The sequence below is a fragment of the Schistosoma mansoni genome, assembly GCF_000237925.1.
Source record: "Schistosoma mansoni, WGS project CABG00000000 data, chromosome 1 unplaced supercontig 0010, strain Puerto Rico, whole genome shotgun sequence".
Taxonomy (NCBI): Eukaryota; Metazoa; Platyhelminthes; class Trematoda; order Strigeidida; family Schistosomatidae; genus Schistosoma; species Schistosoma mansoni.
Genome location: NW_017385987.1, coordinates 2,916,373 through 2,937,079, shown reverse-complemented (window position 1 = coordinate 2,937,079; position 20,707 = coordinate 2,916,373). Strand labels below are relative to the sequence as shown.

The following is a 20,707-nucleotide window of genomic DNA, read 5'->3' as shown; positions in this document are numbered from 1 at the left end:
CTGTATGGGCATCTTCTGATGCTTAGTAGTTAAATCAACCTCTTTTCTGGAAGTGGCGTCATTTTACTTTTTATCAGCTCTACCCAGTCACGAAACAATTCATAGTATCCGGCTCAAGGAGCTTTATTTCATATAGAGAATCTAAGAAGTCTGTTTGAAGTCATGGAATTATGAATAGCTCTTCCTTGTGCATGTTTGTAAGTATATGTAATGTTTTGGGTTTTGTATAACGAATCTCTAGCATATTCGTAATTCAATATACGGAGGCTAACATATTTTTAGAGAAATATCTTGTACAGTTTTTCTAAACTTTATTAAAATATAAATCACTAGTCTCATACAGTTTCATTTACTAGATCGTGAGCTACGCCTTTTTCGTGTAACAATGTTATCCGGTTCCCTAAAACCTTGACAAAGTGAATCTGCATCCGAACCGTAACACCATGATTGAAGTTTGAATTCTGTAGTCTTATGTCGATTAGGTACTGTACACCGTATATCATTTTAATGACCATGAGCCTCTCTGTTCTTGGGTCGTTTCGGGATCAATGAGATAAAAAGGTGAAGCTACGTTAACGTGGGGATTCATTTGTTATGATTTTATCATATTCACAGGTGTACAGTAATTTGGATTTCGAGTTTGTTTTATTGCATTGTCGACATTTGTATGTTTATTGATTTATTTCTAATCAAACCTTCTTTTCCTCTCAGTTTTTCATCCAAAATGAGTGAACTGGATCAGCTACGGCAAGAAAGTGAACAACTCAAAAATATGATCAGGGTAAGTCTAAGAGTAAAAAATATCTGAAGTCTGTAATTTCCTTATATCACTTTTAGCCAGATAGTTAATGTCAAGGTATTTTATAGTCGCATTTTAAAAAAAATTAAACTCTTGAGAATATATAAGTGCCTCAATGTAGTTATTTTTCGATTCAAATTCTGAGTGTTTAATCTTCCTTATCACTATTGCTACCATATTATTTCAATCTCTTCTGAAATCTCTATTATTTTCATTTCCTCGTGCTAATGTGATGTGAGAACTTAAGCCAGCCCAAATCTGTGCCATGCTCTATATTAACGTTTGTCTGTCTGTTAGTGTGATTTTTACGGAGAGCCGAAGATCGGCTTCAAGCCGTATTACTCATGATTGTTTGTTTTCATCTAGATATAAAACGACTGTTGTCCTTTTCTATGTTAAAACAGTTTAAAAACTAGGAATCTATAAAAATATCATAGGTGCTTTCTGGACTTAAATAATTATGATGAATACCAAAACGTTACTTTTAACGAAATCGATCCCATCTACGTTGCCAGGATTTATTGTGTAATATCTTTTACGCTAACATATTTTTTAGGTTTCACAACACTTCCTTATGCAGTTGCAGGTTATATTCTTGTTAATCACTTTTGGATGATTCGGTCGCTCAAAACTAGTTCAGTTATCTACAATCTTGTCACATCTTAATTTATTCGGATCTCCAGTCCCATCTCGTTTACTCTGTTAGATGTGTAATGAATGAACACTCAGGTGGGGACGACCGCATGTATGTTTGTATATTACGGAATATTTTGTCAAAGTATGAGAACCATGCATTGAATACTTCATTTGCAAAATTCCATCATTTGTCCTTCACATTCTGTATAATTCTCCAAAGTCACAAAATTTTTCTATTCCCGTTTCTGTTTTTTCTTCAACTTGCTCTTCTTAACCATCTGTCGCCAGGTTTTCCACATCCAATTTGTGTTACATACTACTTATATCTATCGACATGAGTGCCATACACCCCAGATGTCCTTCATATTTGCCACGCTCGAAGTGATCATTTGATCTGATTTTTTTTGCTACACATTTCCATTCACAGTAGCTATTAATTTAAGTCTATCTTTCTTGGTTTCTTATAAGCCTTAACAAGACTTATCTTTTGTGTTAACTGGAGCTTAAAAGAAAATAAAATGTGCTCACCATCAAACGAATCAAGACTAGAAGTATTTCACCATACAGTGAAGGTAGACCAATCACTAAAGTGTTTATTTAATCTTTTTTCTTGAATGTGTAATGTTTCCATATTTCTTTCTTCAATGTTGATTTATTTCCTTGATTATTCCAAACATTGCTACTAGTTTCCCGTCAGCGTTGTTGACAAACATGACTAGTTGAATCGGTGCATCGCTGTTCGAAATGCCATATCACTGAATCAATGTCTCAGCCAACTTACCTTCATTTTATTTTGTAAATAATTTTAGTGACTAGTTCGAAATGTACAGTTGTAATTCTTTAGAAAATGTGACTTTAATAGAACACTTATTTATTTGGACCAATGTTTAGTATGTGAAGTTATTTGATTATAGAAGGACACTACCATCATGCTAGCAATTGAGAAGCTACATTTTCTAACCAGAATTTGGCAGATTTGTTCCTTCGGTAATTATTTGTTTATGAAACTCACTTTACATACTTATCGACATGATAATGTGTGTAAAAATTGAGGTAGAAGTTCAGTTGTTTTTAACAGTTTAAAACTGTATCCACTTTTTGAGGCCATAAGGTCATATAAAATTAGTTAGTTCGATATGTCACTGATGTCCATAGCTTATTTGTATTCTGAAATATTTTTCTAATTCAGTTTCTGGTCGGTGTGTAATTCACCGTGATCAAAACGTATAATTCGTAGTGAATATAACTCGATTTTTTAAGTTGTGGAAAATAATGATATGAATATCAGCTTTCATTGTTTATGCTTGTGTTTATCCCTAATATTCGGCCGTTTCTGTTCATTTTCTTCCAGTCCAATGTATTAATCATTTTTTCTATTCAATAAATATATTAGGTATTAAAGCTTTTTCTACTAATTGAAGGGCTTAAACCCTAATCCACACACTTAATCTTGAATGTTCATAGAATATCCTTATACTTCCATCAGTAGGTTTTGCTTATAGTCTTATAAATTAGACTCTTTGTGGCTGTTATGTTGCTATCGTGTACTATGTTTTCTAGAGCAGACCTACTATATAGTCTGTACAACAGTGATGCAACAATTTAATCTTCGTTTTTCATCATATTACTTCCCCTCATTCCTTAAGCTAATATATAACTGAAAACGTTAATATGTTGTCTCTCTTCCTCAGTCACATGCCTCATTTTATTCCTTTATAATTGAACCTGTCGTTCATAAGATATAACAATAAACGCGACATTTACTACGAGGGATTAAGTATTATTGATGTGTCGGTTTCAATTTTGATTTCTATGGTAACTTATTAAAATTTACTCCTTGACAAAAATAAGCTACTTTTATTCTTATAGATGTGTAATTCAAGCAGAAATTTCTCTAGTCGTCCTGGAAACTTCAGATTTCCTCTTCTGTACATCCTGAACATCTGGAATCTCGTTAAAATTGTTTGTATGAACATTTTTAAACGATACTTCTTACTTGAAAAATTTGACGCGTACTAAATAACATTTACATGATTTTACACTCAGTCTTACTGAAACTGCTTTTCTGTACTAAGCTACTCACGGCCATGTTAAGTAAAAGACTACATAGTTTAGTTAATCGTGCGTAATTTAGGAAATAAAGTATGGTTTTGTAGTTCTTTGAATCAAGTACCGAAAATAACTCCAAATTCCCTCACCGAACTACAATGGATACAACGATCAACTTATTATGGTTTGTTGAAATCCTTGAGTTATGTATTCACTAGTATAGTTACATGAATGGGGAAATCATAAGTTTAAACACTTGGATAAACATAATTGATATTTTTCTGAACCCGTTGTTAAGGAAGCGAAACCTTCCTTATCTCCATTCAGTGCTATCTAATTTCCTGGCACTTTCAAGCTTATTTATTTATTTATTTAAACACATAAATATTGGCACAAGGGGGCATTAGATATATTTGCGCCACACAAATCTCATTTGATTTGTATTAGGGCTGTGATACTGCTCAGGTGCCCAAACTGAAGCAGATGGTTTTTTAGGGGGCCACACCCGGAGCCTTCGACCTAAGGGTCTGATCCATTAGGCAGTGGAACTTCGTGAGGAGATGCAGTTCCATGGTAGCCGGTGACCAACGATTGATTCATACGCCATTTGTTCCTTCAGAATACTGGAGCCTATATGCACTTTTGTCTTAACTCTGACAATTTCATATACCTAGCTATAGTGATACTCACTGAAGCTGATATTTTGCGTCTAAAAGGGGATATTATATTTGGTAGCTGGTCTATGTATGATCTGCTGGTTATTGATTTTAGACAGTGAAAACTCAAACTTGCTTAGATTTGTTGTTTACTCTTATAACTGTGATAAATTGTAAATTAACATGGCTCTTCTAAGTCAATGCTAATATTATCAGAATGGGGTTTGTGGAGACTGTAGTAATTTTAGTAGTTGAATTCATGAGCCGAAGCCGTGACCAGTAGAGTCTAATCCGTATCGGGTAGGGAAAAGTATCTACCTGAGACAATAGATGAATGATCGTGTAAGACCAGAGATTGATTTAGTCCAGACATCAACACTGTTAGATGCCGGCTTAGTTATCTAGAGGTTAAGCGTTCCCGCGCGAGATCGAAGGTCCTGGATTCAAGTCCTGCATATGGAACCGTGGGTGCACAATTCTGAGGAGTCCCGTACTGGAACGAAACAGTCGTCCAGTGCTTCTAGGTTTTCAATGGTAGTCTAACCTAGATCGACTTATGAATTCAACTATTTAAATACTACTAATATTGCTATATTCACTGTCCACATTATTCTATGACTTAAATACTCTATCATTTTAACTTAAGTCACTTTTGCTGTTGCAGATTTTGTTTATATTCTTTTTCTGTTATGTTGTGAATAATGTTCATGTCGTTTCAGTCACTCAGGGGTAAAATGACACTGAAATTATCAACGAAATTTGGAATAGCGCTGTTAATTATGCAAGAATATATATGATGATCATGTCCTTTAAACTATAAAGAATTTCCAGCCACACCTATGGCTATGGTACAGTTTTAGTTATACCACTTGATTCTGTTCTGTGTACCAATTCAGTCACTACTAATGTCCAAGAATACAATTACAAAGTATTGAAAATGGGACTCGAATACATCAATTGCTCATCGTTGGTTCACAACAAGACAGAGAATGGAGGTTGATTTTCATAGGAAGAAAAAAATCCTCACGTTATCATCGTACAGATAATTAGCAAGCGACTTTGATAAACAAGGTGTAGATCATAAATATTACTAGCGTGAATGTATGTCTTTGTATTTTTATTTCTTGTTCGACTAAACGGGAACTGAACATCCTTTATTTCAACCGCTCAAGTTTCATTTGTGAATACTTCTCTAATATTCTTATTATTCTTTTACCGTATACATAAGTTAGTTTACTGTAAATAAAGTTAGTCGAAAATCTTTTTATGTAATCGATATTTTATAAGCCTCTTTGCTCCAATCTAATCTCTATTTGTTTTTTTCTTACCAAGTAAAGGTTCATATAGTCGGCTTTGTGCTACACTATTATGGTAAAGGCACTGAAATCGAAGTAGGTAGTGCATAGTCTAAACGTGCAACTGGTTTAAAGCCAAATATTTTAATCAATAAACTACCACTACTTAGTTTACGTATTGATTCTTTGGGTGAGGTGTAGAAATATTTACAGCTTTTTAAAGGAAATATTTAAGTTTTTGAAACTGGTAGGGTTTAAAATGTTCAAACTTTTAAAAAGTATAAGCTGTATAATTTTTTTCTGATGACTGAAAAATATATTTCACAATATTTTATCTAAATATAGTAATTTATTGGCTTACAGTAAATAGAAGTCTTTACTTCTCTTTTGAATTATAGTCTACTAGTCAGTTTATTTTTATTATTGTTATCGACTACTTTTTATTTATTTATTAGGAGGCCCGCAAAGCTGCAGCTGATACTACGCTACTTCAAGCATCTAGTAACGTGGAGCCGGTAGGACGAATTCAGTTGCGTACTCGTCGTACTTTACGGGGTCATTTGGCTAAAATTTATGCTATGCATTGGAGCACTGATTCGCGCAATCTTGTATCTGCTTCACAAGATGGCAAACTTATAGTCTGGGATGGGTATACTACTAATAAGGCAAGAATAATTTTGTTTAGAAAATATAAATAGTTATACAAAATCGTGGATTATGTAAATATCTTTATCTAATTTTTTATACTTCATGTAATTCACTTTTTTCGTAGTTTTTTTCCACCGTATCCCTACTTAATTATGTTGAGGTTGACATTGGGAATCCAAAAACTTTTTAACTGAATATATTTATTTTAATGTTTTTTGGATCCACATTGTTTTCTGTATGCTTGTGTTGACTACATTCGCTTTTTTTAAAATTATTTAATCAGGTCAACATCTCAGAAACTTGTAAGTTCATCAAGTAGATTGATAATGTAAGGAAGTAGTATTCATATCTAAATTTAGTTTTCATTTTACAATATTTGATTTTTAATTAGTTGTTTGTTATACATTCCAGTGTTGTATCGTGATCTGTGCGAATAACAACTTGTTTCGATTTCATGTCAAAATTCTGTTGTAGGTTCATGCCATTCCTCTAAGAAGTAGCTGGGTCATGACATGTGCCTATGCGCCTTCCGGTAATTATGTCGCATGCGGTGGTTTGGACAACATTTGTTCCATTTACAATCTTAAAACACGCGAAGGCAATGTGCGTGTTAGCCGTGAGCTTCCAGGACATACAGGATATCTGTCATGTTGTCGTTTTCTTGATGACAGTCAAATTGTAACAAGTTCTGGTGATGTGACTTGGTATGTGTCATGTGATTCACTCGATTTTTTTTCTGTTTTGTGCGAAGTTCGTTACATCGAACTCGGATTTATTTGCCATAATTTCAGTTTATAATTAGTTTACAAGGTGCATCACAATCTCTATTCATCAGGAATGACTACTAATTGCCAAGAGAACTTTAACAAGGGTCTCCTGATTTTTAAACCACACAGGTAACTATATGATCCGTGGAATTACATTGATCTTCAAAAATGAATTATCACTCTTATGTGACAGAATTCGGAAGAAAGAAACTATTTTGACAGTTGTTTGTCACATTAAGCCAATAGTAGAATATTAACAATGCTTAAATCTTTAGTCATTTTCTTCCAAATAAGAGTTGTATTAACCTGATAATACGTGTAGCTTAGTATAAGAAATTAGGCCTTCAGCTTTTAGTGAAAATTAGCATTCATTTCTAATTTTTGGTATGGAGTACAGCGAAGAACATCATTTTCTATAAAATTATTCATTCTGTAGATGTTTTTGGAGCAATGAACTTTAAAGCATATTAGTTCCTTTTATAGAATCTAATATACACAGACAGCTATCTATTATATTTCACTTTCAAGTATTACTGTTAACAACCTATAAATATATGTAAATCAAAATATTTTTTATTCGGAAGCTAATTTATGTAGCTGTAAAATATTTTACTCATCATGTTTTCTATGAAACAATCTATAAAGTATAGTCTCGTAAACATTTTAATCAATATTTATTTATTAAATTCTTGTTTTTGTTAAAATAGTAAGGATATTTAATAAAAAAAGATTTGGTTCACCGTACATTATTAATAACCCATAAAAAGCGAATATTTATAAAATAAAACGAACCTGATTTCGGTTCTCGCATGTGGAGTCATAGATGTGCACTGCTAAGGGGTCCCGTACTAGGAGGACAACGACCGTCCAGTGCTTACAGGTTTTCAATGGTGGTCTAACATTGATCGGTTCATGATCTCAATTAAAACTCAACAATCTCCACAAACCTATACTAATGATATCTTTCAATTAAGTAATTTGTTTAATGAGTCATGGATACTTTAAGGATGTACAGGATATGAAAAAAGCCATCATCAAATCTACAATAATTAAATTTATAACCGTATTATAGCATAAAGTACCGCTGCTAAATGGTTGACACATAAGTATAATCTACACTCCCTACATAGCATAGAAAGTCAGATAAAAGACTATCTTTCAGGTTTGTTCTAAAATACTAGTGAACTGTATTTAAAATAGTTCGCATACTTTCAGCAGTTGATATGTTTCTCCGGATTACTTATGATATAATCTGAATCTTATACATATATATTTATATGCTGATAGTGTTTAGTTGACTGAACAATTTATATTAACTTATCCGAAAATTTGTATAATCTAAATAAAACAGTTACATTCATAAAGAAAAATTAAACTCTTCCTCTCTACTGTCAATTATATCAGGATATTTTAATGAACTCTTATCCAGTAAACTAAAAGATTCTATTGCTATATCTTATTACAATAAAAGAGTAGATATTTTACTTATTATTTGCATGTGTTGTATAAATTGGTTGAATTAAAATGTCTGTATTTGTACAAATGGCTACCTGGTTGAAAAATATTAGACATCCAATGATACTTTGGAGATCAATTACTATCTACAGTTGTGAAAGCCGAATCCTCCTAGCTGAGAATGTGTAACAACTCTATGTTTGGCCACTGTTGTTTCCGGAGCATTTCCGATATCTAGTAGCAACACAACGTTAATAATGCAGATCTTTGGACTGCATTATGATATTTCAGTTATAATCACCATCTTAAAGTACCAACTTTGGCGTCTTGAACAAACTTTACAAACGTCATCCCGCTGAATTTCACATCATACTCTTTCTAACTCTGAACCTGTATGGGAAGGAAATTAGTTTATGGCATGTACCCGTGATATAAAAAATGACGGTATATGATTGGGGTCTCACGGTCCACCACGACTTCTCGATTGGGAACCTTGCTTGTAGAAAACAGTGGCTTACGAAGTTTCAGAAGTTAGTAATGATCCTGTTGTAGTTTCATGTCGAATTTCTCCTGAAAGTAGGATTGCTATCCTCAACTAGAAGAAATCTGTTGCAGTTTCACCTTCAATGAAACTATATTTTTATCAAGGATCCTTGTTGTTTATTGACATAGTGATTTTACGACTATTGCCTCCTTCTTAGCTCAGATGATTGTCACTTCTTTTGCGAATGTTTCTTTCGTGCCTTACTGAATCAGAAATACTGTGTGCTATAAGTAAATAAATAAATAATGACAATGGTGAATGTGTATTTGGTTCCACTAGTCTGGTTACGGCATTATTGATCTTACACATATTTATTCTCTATTCTCTGTGTCAGTCTATTATCCAATGAATAATACTATGTTGCACTTCGGCTAACCCTAACCACTCTACTACTCGGGCAGAAACAATACCTCGGAAAGGACAGTAGCTAGGAATGAGCTACACATATCGAAACTATTTCAGTCGATGAATGTCCACAGTCTTATTAAGTGATTCACCGTCTGTACCTAGTACTCCATATTTAACCTTGCTATTTCCTACGGAGTTATTCCATTTTACGCGAGTAATGTTTTGAAGACAGTTCTGATAAGATAACAACCTCTACATGTTTTCTGTTTTCATCGGGCTTGTTTTACGTCCGAAAAGCAATACAAAGTGAGATGTTGTACAATATGCTCGTCATTTGTTAAATAGACGTACACGTAGTAAAAGTCGATTGATTGATCTTCTTGTATCCAGTTTTAAAATTCATCCTCCTCCAACCTAACAGATTTGACAGGATTCTGGACAAGCACTAGATTGCTGGAGAAACAGCACTACAAAGGTTTAATACACTTTTCCTTCGACATACTGACAAACTCTACGAACTCACGACAACTCTTAACAACAGATCCCAAGCCTCACAAGAACTACTCGAAGAAGAGGAAACTACCATGGAGAACAATTGGAAAGGTATCAAAGAAGTAATGACTTAAACGTGTCAAAAGGTTCTGGGATTCAAGAAGCATCAACATATAAGGAATAGATATCTATCGAAACTCTTGACAAGATTCAGGCAATCAAAAACACGAAGACAGCAATTAACAACAACCGAAGAAGAGCAGAGAATATCAAGGTACAGGACGAATACACAGAAGCAAACAAGCAACTGAAGAAGGGCATTATAGTTGACAAGCAGAAATATGTGGAAGATCTAGTAGCGACAGCGGAAAAGGATGTAAGAGAAGAAAATATGTAACAACTTTATGACACAACAAAGAAACTGACAGTAAAGTGTAGAAAATCGGAGAGACCGTTCAAAGACAAAGAAGGCCAGTCAATCACTGAGATCCAAGAACAGAGGAACAGACGGGTAGACCATCTCGAGGATCTCTTGAATCGGCCAGCTTTACTGAACCCACCGAACATCGAAGGAGCACACACAAACCTCCCAACGGATGTCACTCCATCAACGATCGAAGAAATCAGGATGGTCGGTTATCAGACAAATGAAGAGTGGGAAAGCAGCAGGATCTGACAATATACCAGCTGAAGCACTGAAGTCAGAGATAGAAGTAACTGCAAAGGTGCTCGACGTTCTAATCAGGAAGATTTGGGAGGAAGAACAAGTGCCATTAGACTGGAAATAAGAACACCTCATCAAGATATCAAAGAAAGGAGGTACGAGAAAATGTGAAAACTATAGAGGCATCATAAAACTATCGGTACCAGGAAAAGCCCTCACATACCTCATTCTAGATAAGCTCACGGTAGTTTTATAAAGGTAAACACTTTATTTTTGACGTCGTCTAATCGAAGCTGCTTGATTACTAAGTTGCATTATACATGAGATTTTTGTAGAAACGAAAACTTCGTAAATTAAAACCAAATTTAGAGAATAATAAAGTTGTTAACATAATCATAAGTCCAAATATTTATTATTATATCAGAGTTTTTAATATGTTATTTAATGTTTTCTATAAATAAGAAAGTACATGTCTGTAATACACTTTTTTCTATCATTTCTGGTAGTTTTTTGTTACTGGTATCAGTACGCTTTGTTTGTGAATGAATGTGTTGTCTTTTATCTTCAAGAGTTTCAATCATTATGATGTTGACTGTGCTATATTTCTTTTTCTTATAGTGGACTCTGGGATATTGAAACTGGCCAACAAGTCGCTACTTTCACAGGTCATACAGGCGATGTAATGAGTCTTAGTTTGGCACCTGATCTACGGACATTTGTTTCAGGAGCTTGTGACGCATCGGCAAAAGTTAGTTTCTATTACTTAAAATTTATTCTCAATAACTTAATATAATTTTGGCGTAATCTTAGTAATAATTATGTTCTTTTCTAAAAATAGTCTTTTTTCAAAGTTTCGCTTTTGTTTGATGGGAATAGGAAGAATTTTTTTTATCGTTTATAAAGGTTCATTGTAAACGCCCTGAAAAATTTATCCTTGTCTATGGCTGTCATGAAATAAAGCTGAAATTCACACGCATTCTCTTATTTTCATTTAATTAATCAACCTCTGTTGCTATAGTAAGTAGTATTTAGTTCTTTTTTTTATTCATGTGTACTGGTTTTTGGGCGTACACGGTCACCAGTTCGAACTTCGAAAAATATCAAAGAAATAAATATAAACACGTGCTAATATATATATATATATATATATATATATCAACTAATTGCTCACGCGTTTCTGATATTTAATCGATATAAAGTAAGCTGATATAATAGCTTTAGAATATAAAACCCTGTGCAGGCCAGTAACATAGCTTTTCGATTTCTTTATTTATTGATTGCTATTGTCTATTTACCGACCATTCTTATGCGCCTGCCTTGTCTTTCTATCTCTCTCATTCTTTCCTACCCCTGGCTTGAAATTTTATTCCATCTCTAGTTTCTAATGTAATGAATGCCTGTCTGTTTAACGTTAGTGCGTTGCATGTCCGTTCAAATGCTTTTTTAAATTTTTGGCTCGGCAAACATTGGCCATACATCACAAATAAAAATATCTAACGCTACGAATATATTCCAAGCTCAGATTCCTTATTCCAGGGAAAAAACGGTAAAATAACTTAATACTAATTTTTCTACTGCTTACTAAGCTGGTCTAGGTCACTGTTGTTAGAAAGAAATGATACTCCTCTTTTTTAAGTATTATGCTGATTGATCTTTTGGTTTGTTAACAGAAAAAAATCCTCAAGTGTGACTCATAGGGATTTGAATGTGATGTATTTTCCTATCACATCAGCCTCTTCGCTTAAGTTAATATATCTTAATGGATCTGTGATTTAATAAATAGTACAACTACTTGGTTCCAGGTTCAAACCCGTTCCACTCACTTCCATTACGCAAATACAATCAATTCCACGAATTTGTACTTAATGAATAAATGATATTAAGTTACGAAAAAATCTGTACGACGTAAAAAATGTCATTCTGTTCTATCAACTTATCTAAAGAAAAATCAGTCTGTAAAGGAAATAAACTGATAAACATGGTTGATGCTCAAATGTAGATACATTTTATCTATAGGAGAAGAACACAACTAATTGCTTTATGTTTTCATAGTTTTCCAATTATTAAGTTTTTCTATCCATCGATTATCACGAAACAATCTAAATGAATATGCCAATACAAAAATCTTGTTTACTATTGACACCACTGATTGTTAATATGTTCACTGAATCGGTTGATCTTGCATCTATATATTGTGTTATTTCTACTCAATACTTTACATCTGATCATAACAAAAGCTTCCAGTGTAAAGGTAATAAACACTGTCCATTCTTGTTAAGAGATTTAGTTATAGTGGAAAATTTTTGAGATATTTCGTACACTTCGTATATCGATTGTTCAGATGACCGTTATTACAATAATTCCTCAGCAATGTATAAACTTTACAAGACAGTATGAAGCTCTGAATATAGTTTATCTGTGCACAACATGGATAAAAATACCACCAAGCACGATTTGAGTAACCAACATTTAGCGTAGTAGAGGAGTATATGTTTAGGATGTAACACGTGATCAATCATGCATGATCATTAAAACCTGGGAATACTAATGCAAAGATATGGGCAAACTGTTGCCGACAAAAATGACACTGTCTATCAGATTTAATTCAAGGGCTTAATAAACTTAAAAATGTACAAACTGAGGTGTAGGTGAGGGCCTTATAGGATCAATTTTATTGAAAAGACTGCAGTTAGATTTCCTTTGCTTATGTTCTGTAATGCCATTCAGAAACAGCTTTCAGCGTCATGCATTTTTGGTTTTGTAGGGATTGTTATTATTTATGTTTGATTCTTTTATGATTTGCATTTTTCCTTAGGCTGTTTAAATTGAGTTATGTTCTCAAAATGAATGTGATTTTAATATATTTCAATTTCACCAAATGTACTTTTTTCTGTACTTTGCAACAATGGTGCATAATATTAAATCATTTATAGATGACATCTGTCTCTGGTCGACATCAGTTATATGTCATTAAAATCCAGAGAAGACTAAGCTGTTCCATCTTGGTGTAGGCTTGCTCACCAGTGAACACACACGACACCATTGGGAATCGGACGCAGGATCTTAAGGTTTAGTACCTAACCTTTTACTCTCGGACCACTGACTCGGAATCCAATTCTCTTCGTTGGTATATTTAATCAGTCCACGATATAGCGCTGTTATCATTTAATGTCATCGATAATCATTATCATTTATTTATTATCGTGCAGAAAAATCATCTCTAAGAATAACATTCTGTATTTTTTTTGATATTTTCAACTAACCAAATTAATACCTAAATTAGCAATGTACATTGAGAAATTATTGACTTTATTGGTAATAATAATATTTTGTTGGCACCAGTTTTGGTTTTTAGTAGTTAAACCATTGAACTTTCAACTATTAGCTTTTAAGTTTTAATCCGTCTACTTTGGTTGTAGTATCACAACTAACTATCATTAAAATATGTGTATCGAATATGAAAACATAAATTTTCACTTATTTAATCGATTTCATATTAATGGTAATAAGTAATAATTTTTTCAAAGGCTTTTTTTATGTTGTTGGATAGATACTGTTTATTTTGTCCTATTGTTTGTAATTTATTAACTACTTTGTTCTATTTTATCTCTTGAAATAAATGTCAAATGTTTTTATGACGAATGTTATCCAGTTATGTATTATGCAACACTGATAAGCTTTCTATCAAAGTTATTCACACTAACAAATTATGATTTTTAAATTGGAATAGTTCGGTTTCTTGTTTTGTTCTCAGAAATTTCTGTAATTTTATGGATCAAGGTAAGGTGTGTTATGATGACAATTAACGTAAGGTACGTATATGAATGATATTTGTAGGTTACTAATATTTGATCACAGATGCCTCCAAAGCATTTCTCGCGTATGTTGGAACCACTGAGTAAACACTGCTGAGATTAGATTCAGAATATCACTTAAAAATATCAAATCAGTTGTTGGGGTAATGAGTTTCCATTGACTAAGGTGGTTGGGATCTGTCTCGCTAGGATGGAAGATAACTGTTAAACCAAGATATAACATAATCCCATGAAATCATTGACTATTGGACTAAGCTGTGTTTACAAGTGTAGGCTACCTATTTAAAGTCCTCGTAATAATCATGACCAGTGTTTAAAAGACGTTAGGCAACATGGTTCATTATCGACCACACTGGTTCAGATTCATTCACTGTTTTCCTCTCCTTAGATCTTGATTTCCAAAATTATTTTGTACTTTCTGTTCGATTAGTTCATTATCTTCTTTCAAACCGTACTGTTTATGCCTAATTTTTCTACAACTTCTGGTCTGGGTTTTTTATAATTCTATCTCCTCTTGCTGATATGATGTAATAACTTAAATGCATACACATATGTCCCAGATTCTATGTTGCATATGACTGGCTAATTCATTTGAAAAATTTATCTTTATTGATAAAATCTTTGTGAAACGTATATGTTTTTTTCAAATTTCTTGACCTAAAAGCTATGGGATATACGTGATGGTCAATGTAAACAAACGTTCACTGGACATGAATCAGATATCAATGCAATTATATTCTTTCCAAGTGGTTTGGCTTTTGCAACTGGTAGCGATGATGCAACCTGTCGATTTTTTGATATTAGAGCTGACCAAGAAATTGGAATGTTTAGTCATGATAATATTATTTGTGGAATAACAAGTGTTGCTTTCAGTAAAAGTGGACGATTACTACTTGGTGGATATGATGATTTCAATTGTAATATATGGGATACACTTAAACAAGAACGTGCTGGTATGTTATGTTCTTTTCTATTTATTTTTTAAAACAATCTCTGTCATACATTTGTACTGCTACATAGTAATTTATTATCTACTTGGTAATACAGCACAACTAAATGTATTTACTTTGTCTCGTTACTTCTAATAAATATACAAACTTTAATAAAAATTCTCCGAAACACTAATTCATTTTGTCTAAATCTCCAATCCTGAAAATAGTTGCTTAAAACTGTAGAATTGACATATAATTCCCATTTAAACATTAAAAATTAAAAACATCAAGTTCAGCGAAGGGATCTCTTTTCAACGAATTTATTATCAAGCTGTACAATCGTATATATATATGAAAATGTTTTGTTAAAGTACTAATTCCGTGAGGAAATGTGAACACTAATAACCAAGATGACGTAATAGAAAGATTATAATACTAGATTATGTAATACGAGTAATAATAATAGATTTAGTGAATATAATAAGATGATTTAAATGTTTTTGTTACAATAATTAAAGGTCATAGAGGTGTAAAAATAAATAAGGCGATATGATGAGTATTCATGAGTAAATAATGAGAATATAAGGCATAGGTAAAGGAGAATGCAGTAATAATAGGACGAAACGGCCATCCAGTGCTTCCAGGTTTTCGATGGTGGTCTAGCTTCAATTGACTCATGATTTCAACAGTGAAAATTATTATTATTATTAAGGCTACGGTAACGGTAACGATAAGACGTACTTATTTTTGTACACATAGTTCTGGTTTGAGCTCACGGATGTGGTATGGCAACTCGAACTGATGTACGTACGTACGAAGTTCTACGTTGTAACTGACTGACTGAGCTCACGGACAGTAAGAGCTACGGCTACTGTAAGGAGTTTGGTACGAAAAAATCTAGGTAGATTTGGACGAATCGTATATACAACCTTAAAATCAAACTGTGAATCAGTAGAGTGATTACAGTCGATTAGATGTTCAAATATGGAACTTCCAACTGCTTTCCTTTCATATATATATATATATATATATATATATATATATATATATATATATATATAAAGTTCTATTTTAAATTGTACTAACTGCATTTAGTGTTGTTATTCAAAGAATTGTTGATATTATGTTATTAAACTCGACAGTCTAATTGAGTAAAGGAATTTTCACTTTGGTTTTTTAATCGAATAATATATATTTACATGTAAGCTAAATTAGGATTTTGTCGGTGATTGTAATCAGGTTCATTGTATTACGCACACTTTCTCTTTCCTCAACAATGAAAATAAGATGTAAGTTGGTGATTACCTATATGAGATATACATGACTTTTATGTGTCTATCATATTCCATAGCTATTAAGGTCCTTTAGATAATATTATTATGATAAACAATACAACATTAGAAAATTATTGCAATGAACAAATTTTGATAATACCGTTTACTTTCATTACATAACTTTCTTATTCAACATTCATTATGAATGGCAATTAAAATGTAAGAAGTAGTTTTTAAATTCAATTTCGTACAGTCATTATTATGTAATTCCAAAACTATTGTCTGTATTTCGTGTTATTGCTTCGTGAATGCATTGGCTGTATAAATTAAAATGTCCATTTTACTTATTAGGTTACACCAAATACTAATTGTTTGAATATGTTAACAATATCTACCTATGTAAAAGGAAGAAAAAACTAAAGTCCACTTCAGTTTATAACTAATTAATAATATCAGAAGGGGTTTTGTGGAGATTTAGTATTTATCATAGTTGAAAGCGTGAGTCAATTGAAGCTAGACCACCATGGAAAACCTGGAAACACTGGACGGCCGTTTCGTTCTATTATGGGACTCCTCAGCAGTGCGCATCCACGAACCTGCTCTCACGAGATTCGAACACAGGACCTACCAGTCTCGAGCCGAAGCCCTTAACCAATAGACCACTGAGCTGGTCGGCATCCAACGGTGTTAATGTCTAACTTCATGATTTCAACTATGAAAATACTAAATTCTCCATAAAACCCCCTCTGAACTTCCATTTTTCTCAAAGATAACTTTTCTTTCTGTAAAAATAACTAGTAGAAATACCTTATTCCATGTCCCTTTTTAAGCCTCTTCCCTTATCGCTTTGATTCATTCTTCTTGTTGTTTCTGGCTATATATATATATATATATATATATATATATATATATTCTTACCTATATAATCTATTATCAGTACATACTTAACTATGTATAAGTGAAATATCCCTTTTCTAATAACGGATTCTATTTTTCTCTATAAGTATTACATGATCCATTTGTTAGAAGTAGAAGCAAATCTGTACAAACAACTATTTTAAGAATCCAAAACAGTTCAGTGATATGGTTGATTAAAGTAGAATTTTTGTGCTTTAATATGAAATATCTGTCCGAATTTTTAATAAAATAAACTTGTGAAACTAAGATGGGTAGCTGTGTGGATAACGCGATGGCTTTTGAAGCGAATGGGTACTGGGTTCGAGTCCCAAATAGGACGAAACGCGCGTCCTAGATTCCACTGTTAGCCACTATCCATCTTTGCTTATAGTGCTTGTGAATTAAGGCTATATCGAGGCAATACGCACAGTATGTACATATGCCAATTAGAGACTGACCAGTTGCAGTCCTGAACATCAATGGGAAGATTCAAACAGACAATACTAAGCGAATTTAAGATGGTTTTTTTTTTATAAAAAAAGGAAGTCGAATGAAGGTTTATTATGTTTAAATGCCCGGTTAAATTAAAAATAAGAAATCTATTGTGTATTTACAGTATATAAAGTAGAGTGTATTTTATTTCAGAGAAAACTCCGGGTTATTGAATAGTGCTAAAAAAGCAGTGATGATTATATAATAAAAAGAAGTTTGTAATCCATTAAATTCTTCATTGAAAACAAAACGTTAGTTGTATTCTTTTTGTTATATTAATACTAATTTCTGTTTAACTTTGAGAATGTATTGTTTTACTTTTGTTTTCTATAGTTCTTGTGTGTTGTTCCCCATGATCTATGTAACAGAGGGCGTTCGTTGTGTACTTATAAACAGAACTCTTTTTTGACCTGATCTTCAACCTTCTTTCCAATACTTAGAGGTTTTTTTCAATTTGGGTATTTTTTTTCCTTCTGTTGCACACTACGTTAGTCACTTCATTCTTTTATAGTATGATAACAAACTGGACTGCTTTTCCGGACAAAATTCATTGATACCTTTAACAACAACAAACTTAATGCATTTCACAACACTTTTTATTTTAGGCTTCTTAAGACGGATCGACTATAGTGTTTTTCTTTACTTACCGAGTTGAGTTTTGTGTTTTCTGATCATTGATAATTGGTGGGCAAGTTATTATCTGCCAATTTATTTTTTTCTGTATGTGTAAGACAAAACACCAAAACAAAATCCTATCAACCTGAGGTTGTTTTGTTTTGCAATGCATCAGGTTTTCGCATAATTACTCACATGTGTAATATTTTACAGAATTACACGTAAAAAAATTGAGACTAATTCAATTGAAAAAAAACAATTTTAGAACTTGTGATTTTATCTTTTGTTCTTTGTCGTATTTCACTATGAAGTGTTTTATGCTTATGTTGGCAATAATAATGTTTGCAAACATCATTAGTAATACAAGTGATGTAGAACAAATTACTTTTGTTAATGCTTTTCACATAATACTGCTTCATGATACTGTAGAAAATATGGGAAGTAATTGGTCAGGTGAAGTATCATTACGAGTTAGATGTGAAAAAGTAGAAAACCATGTTAATACCATGATTGGTTTTCATCTAACGAAATAATGTCAAACGAGGATAGGGAGAAGGATTTTGAAACAATAAGGAAGAATCATAACTCAGTGGGGAGTTTATTGTTTGCAAATTGTTTTTCTCTAATATAGATCATCTCATCATTAATTTTCTATGCGACGTTACTAATAGTAAAAACCTATCGGAATTTCCTCATATGATGACAGTAGCTTGTCCTGTCGGTATAAAATGTAGCTAGCTGCTGCCACCGTCACCGTTTGGACAGTTTTTCTGTTAGCCGATTTTAGCTTATCTAGATTATTACTTTTGAAGAACTTTCAATAACTTACCAAGCATCACGAAAATGCGGACCTTAATGTGTGTTTGACTTGAGTAATGTAGTCAAGTTTCTAATATGATCTCTTTCATTCTATTAGGACTGCCAGATTCTAAATCCACAGGGAAATAATGTTTTCGACTAATAACTGTCTATTAGGTTATATTCTACACAACATATTTTTTTGAAACATAATACCTAAATAAATTTACCCGAGAAATCAATTTATTGATGCATATCAAATACATGACCGTTTTAACAGTGCAAAATTGATTTGGAATTAAACCTTTTTTTAAAACTTCCATGTTCACCTAGCGAGTAATTATTTGCTTATTAACAGGCAACTAATGGTCATACTGGTCTATGCATATATATATATATATATATCTGAACTCGGTAATATGCGTTTACTCTCGTGAGTAACACTTTACTTGAATAAATTACCTACGTAACCATTGGATAGAATTGATTCGAATATTTATTAACTGATAGTTCATCAGTAAGATTTAACAAATAATCCATAAATATTATAATTTAGTTTAAGGTGACTATTAGAGACCATTGTTAAAGTGATACTGCTATAAGGACCAATTCTCCACAAGTTCATGTATTTGAGGTACATTCAAATAAAGAATTATTGGTTCCTTATGACTGCGAAAGTAACTTTTGATCAGCAAATATTATTATTTACACATATTAAGAGACTTAATTTATCTAAAGTTGCTTGTAATTATTTCAACTTTATACCTTTTTTTTCGAAGAAATAGATGGTATTTTGTAAAATATTTATCATGAATAAGTATATCGTCTTACTTGCTTTTCTGGTTAACGTTTTTTAGCGAGTTAGTTTTTCCACAGGATGGGGTCGCTAACGCTATGCCAAACCCTCCTCCTTTACCCTGGCTTGGGACCGGCTGTAACTCTAGAAGAGCTACAGGTGGAGTGAAGTTCATCTTCTAGTTACACATTTTAAAAAAAGTCATAAAATAGTTTTTTCATTATAATGTTCAATTGTAGATTTTTCAGATTATTCGATATTTTCATAGTTGAAATCATGAGTCCAGTGCTTCCAGGTTTTTCATGGTGGTCTAGCTTCAATTGACCCATGATTTCAACTATGAAAATACTGAAATCTCCACAAAACCCCTTCTGATCTATAATCTTATGCTCACTAGTGACTGACTTCAAGGGATGTTTCCTTGAGTTCTAGTGGGAAGCAGTGACCAGTGGAGTTCAACCAAGTCTGTTGTAGAGATATCAACTCACTGAAGACAATTTGTGAACGGTTGCTCAAACATCGTGGATTGGTTGAAGTTAGACATTAACACTGTTGGATGCCGACTCAGTGGTCTATCGGTTAAGTGCTCTGGCGCGAGACTGGTAGGTCCTGTGTTCGAATCTCGCGAGTGTGGGATCGTGGATGCGCACTGCTGAGGAGTCCCACAATAGGACAAAACGGCCGTCCAGTGTTTCCAGGTTTTTCATGGTGGTCTAGCTTCAATGTACTCATGAT

The 20,707-nt window shown here is 32.9% G+C and overlaps 2 protein-coding genes across 2 annotated transcripts; both read left to right on the top strand.

The window, feature by feature from the left end:
• Window positions 1-724: 724 nt before the first annotated feature.
• On the top strand, window positions 725-15,153 carry Smp_010230 (unnamed protein product; the record flags this gene model as incomplete). Its single annotated transcript, XM_018792018.1, has 5 exons — window positions 725-781; window positions 5,891-6,100; window positions 6,558-6,787; window positions 10,972-11,101; window positions 14,833-15,153. 5 exons carry the CDS (start codon window positions 725-727, stop codon window positions 15,151-15,153), a joined length of 948 nt encoding a protein of 315 aa, XP_018644921.1.
• Window positions 15,154-18,683: 3,530 nt separating this feature from the next.
• On the top strand, window positions 18,684-18,911 carry Smp_201170 (unnamed protein product; the record flags this gene model as incomplete). The annotated part of the gene is made up of 1 exon (XM_018792017.1): window positions 18,684-18,911. The coding sequence occupies one exon, from the start codon at window positions 18,684-18,686 to the stop codon at window positions 18,909-18,911; it is 228 nt and encodes a 75-aa protein (XP_018644920.1).
• Window positions 18,912-20,707: the final 1,796 nt, after the last annotated feature.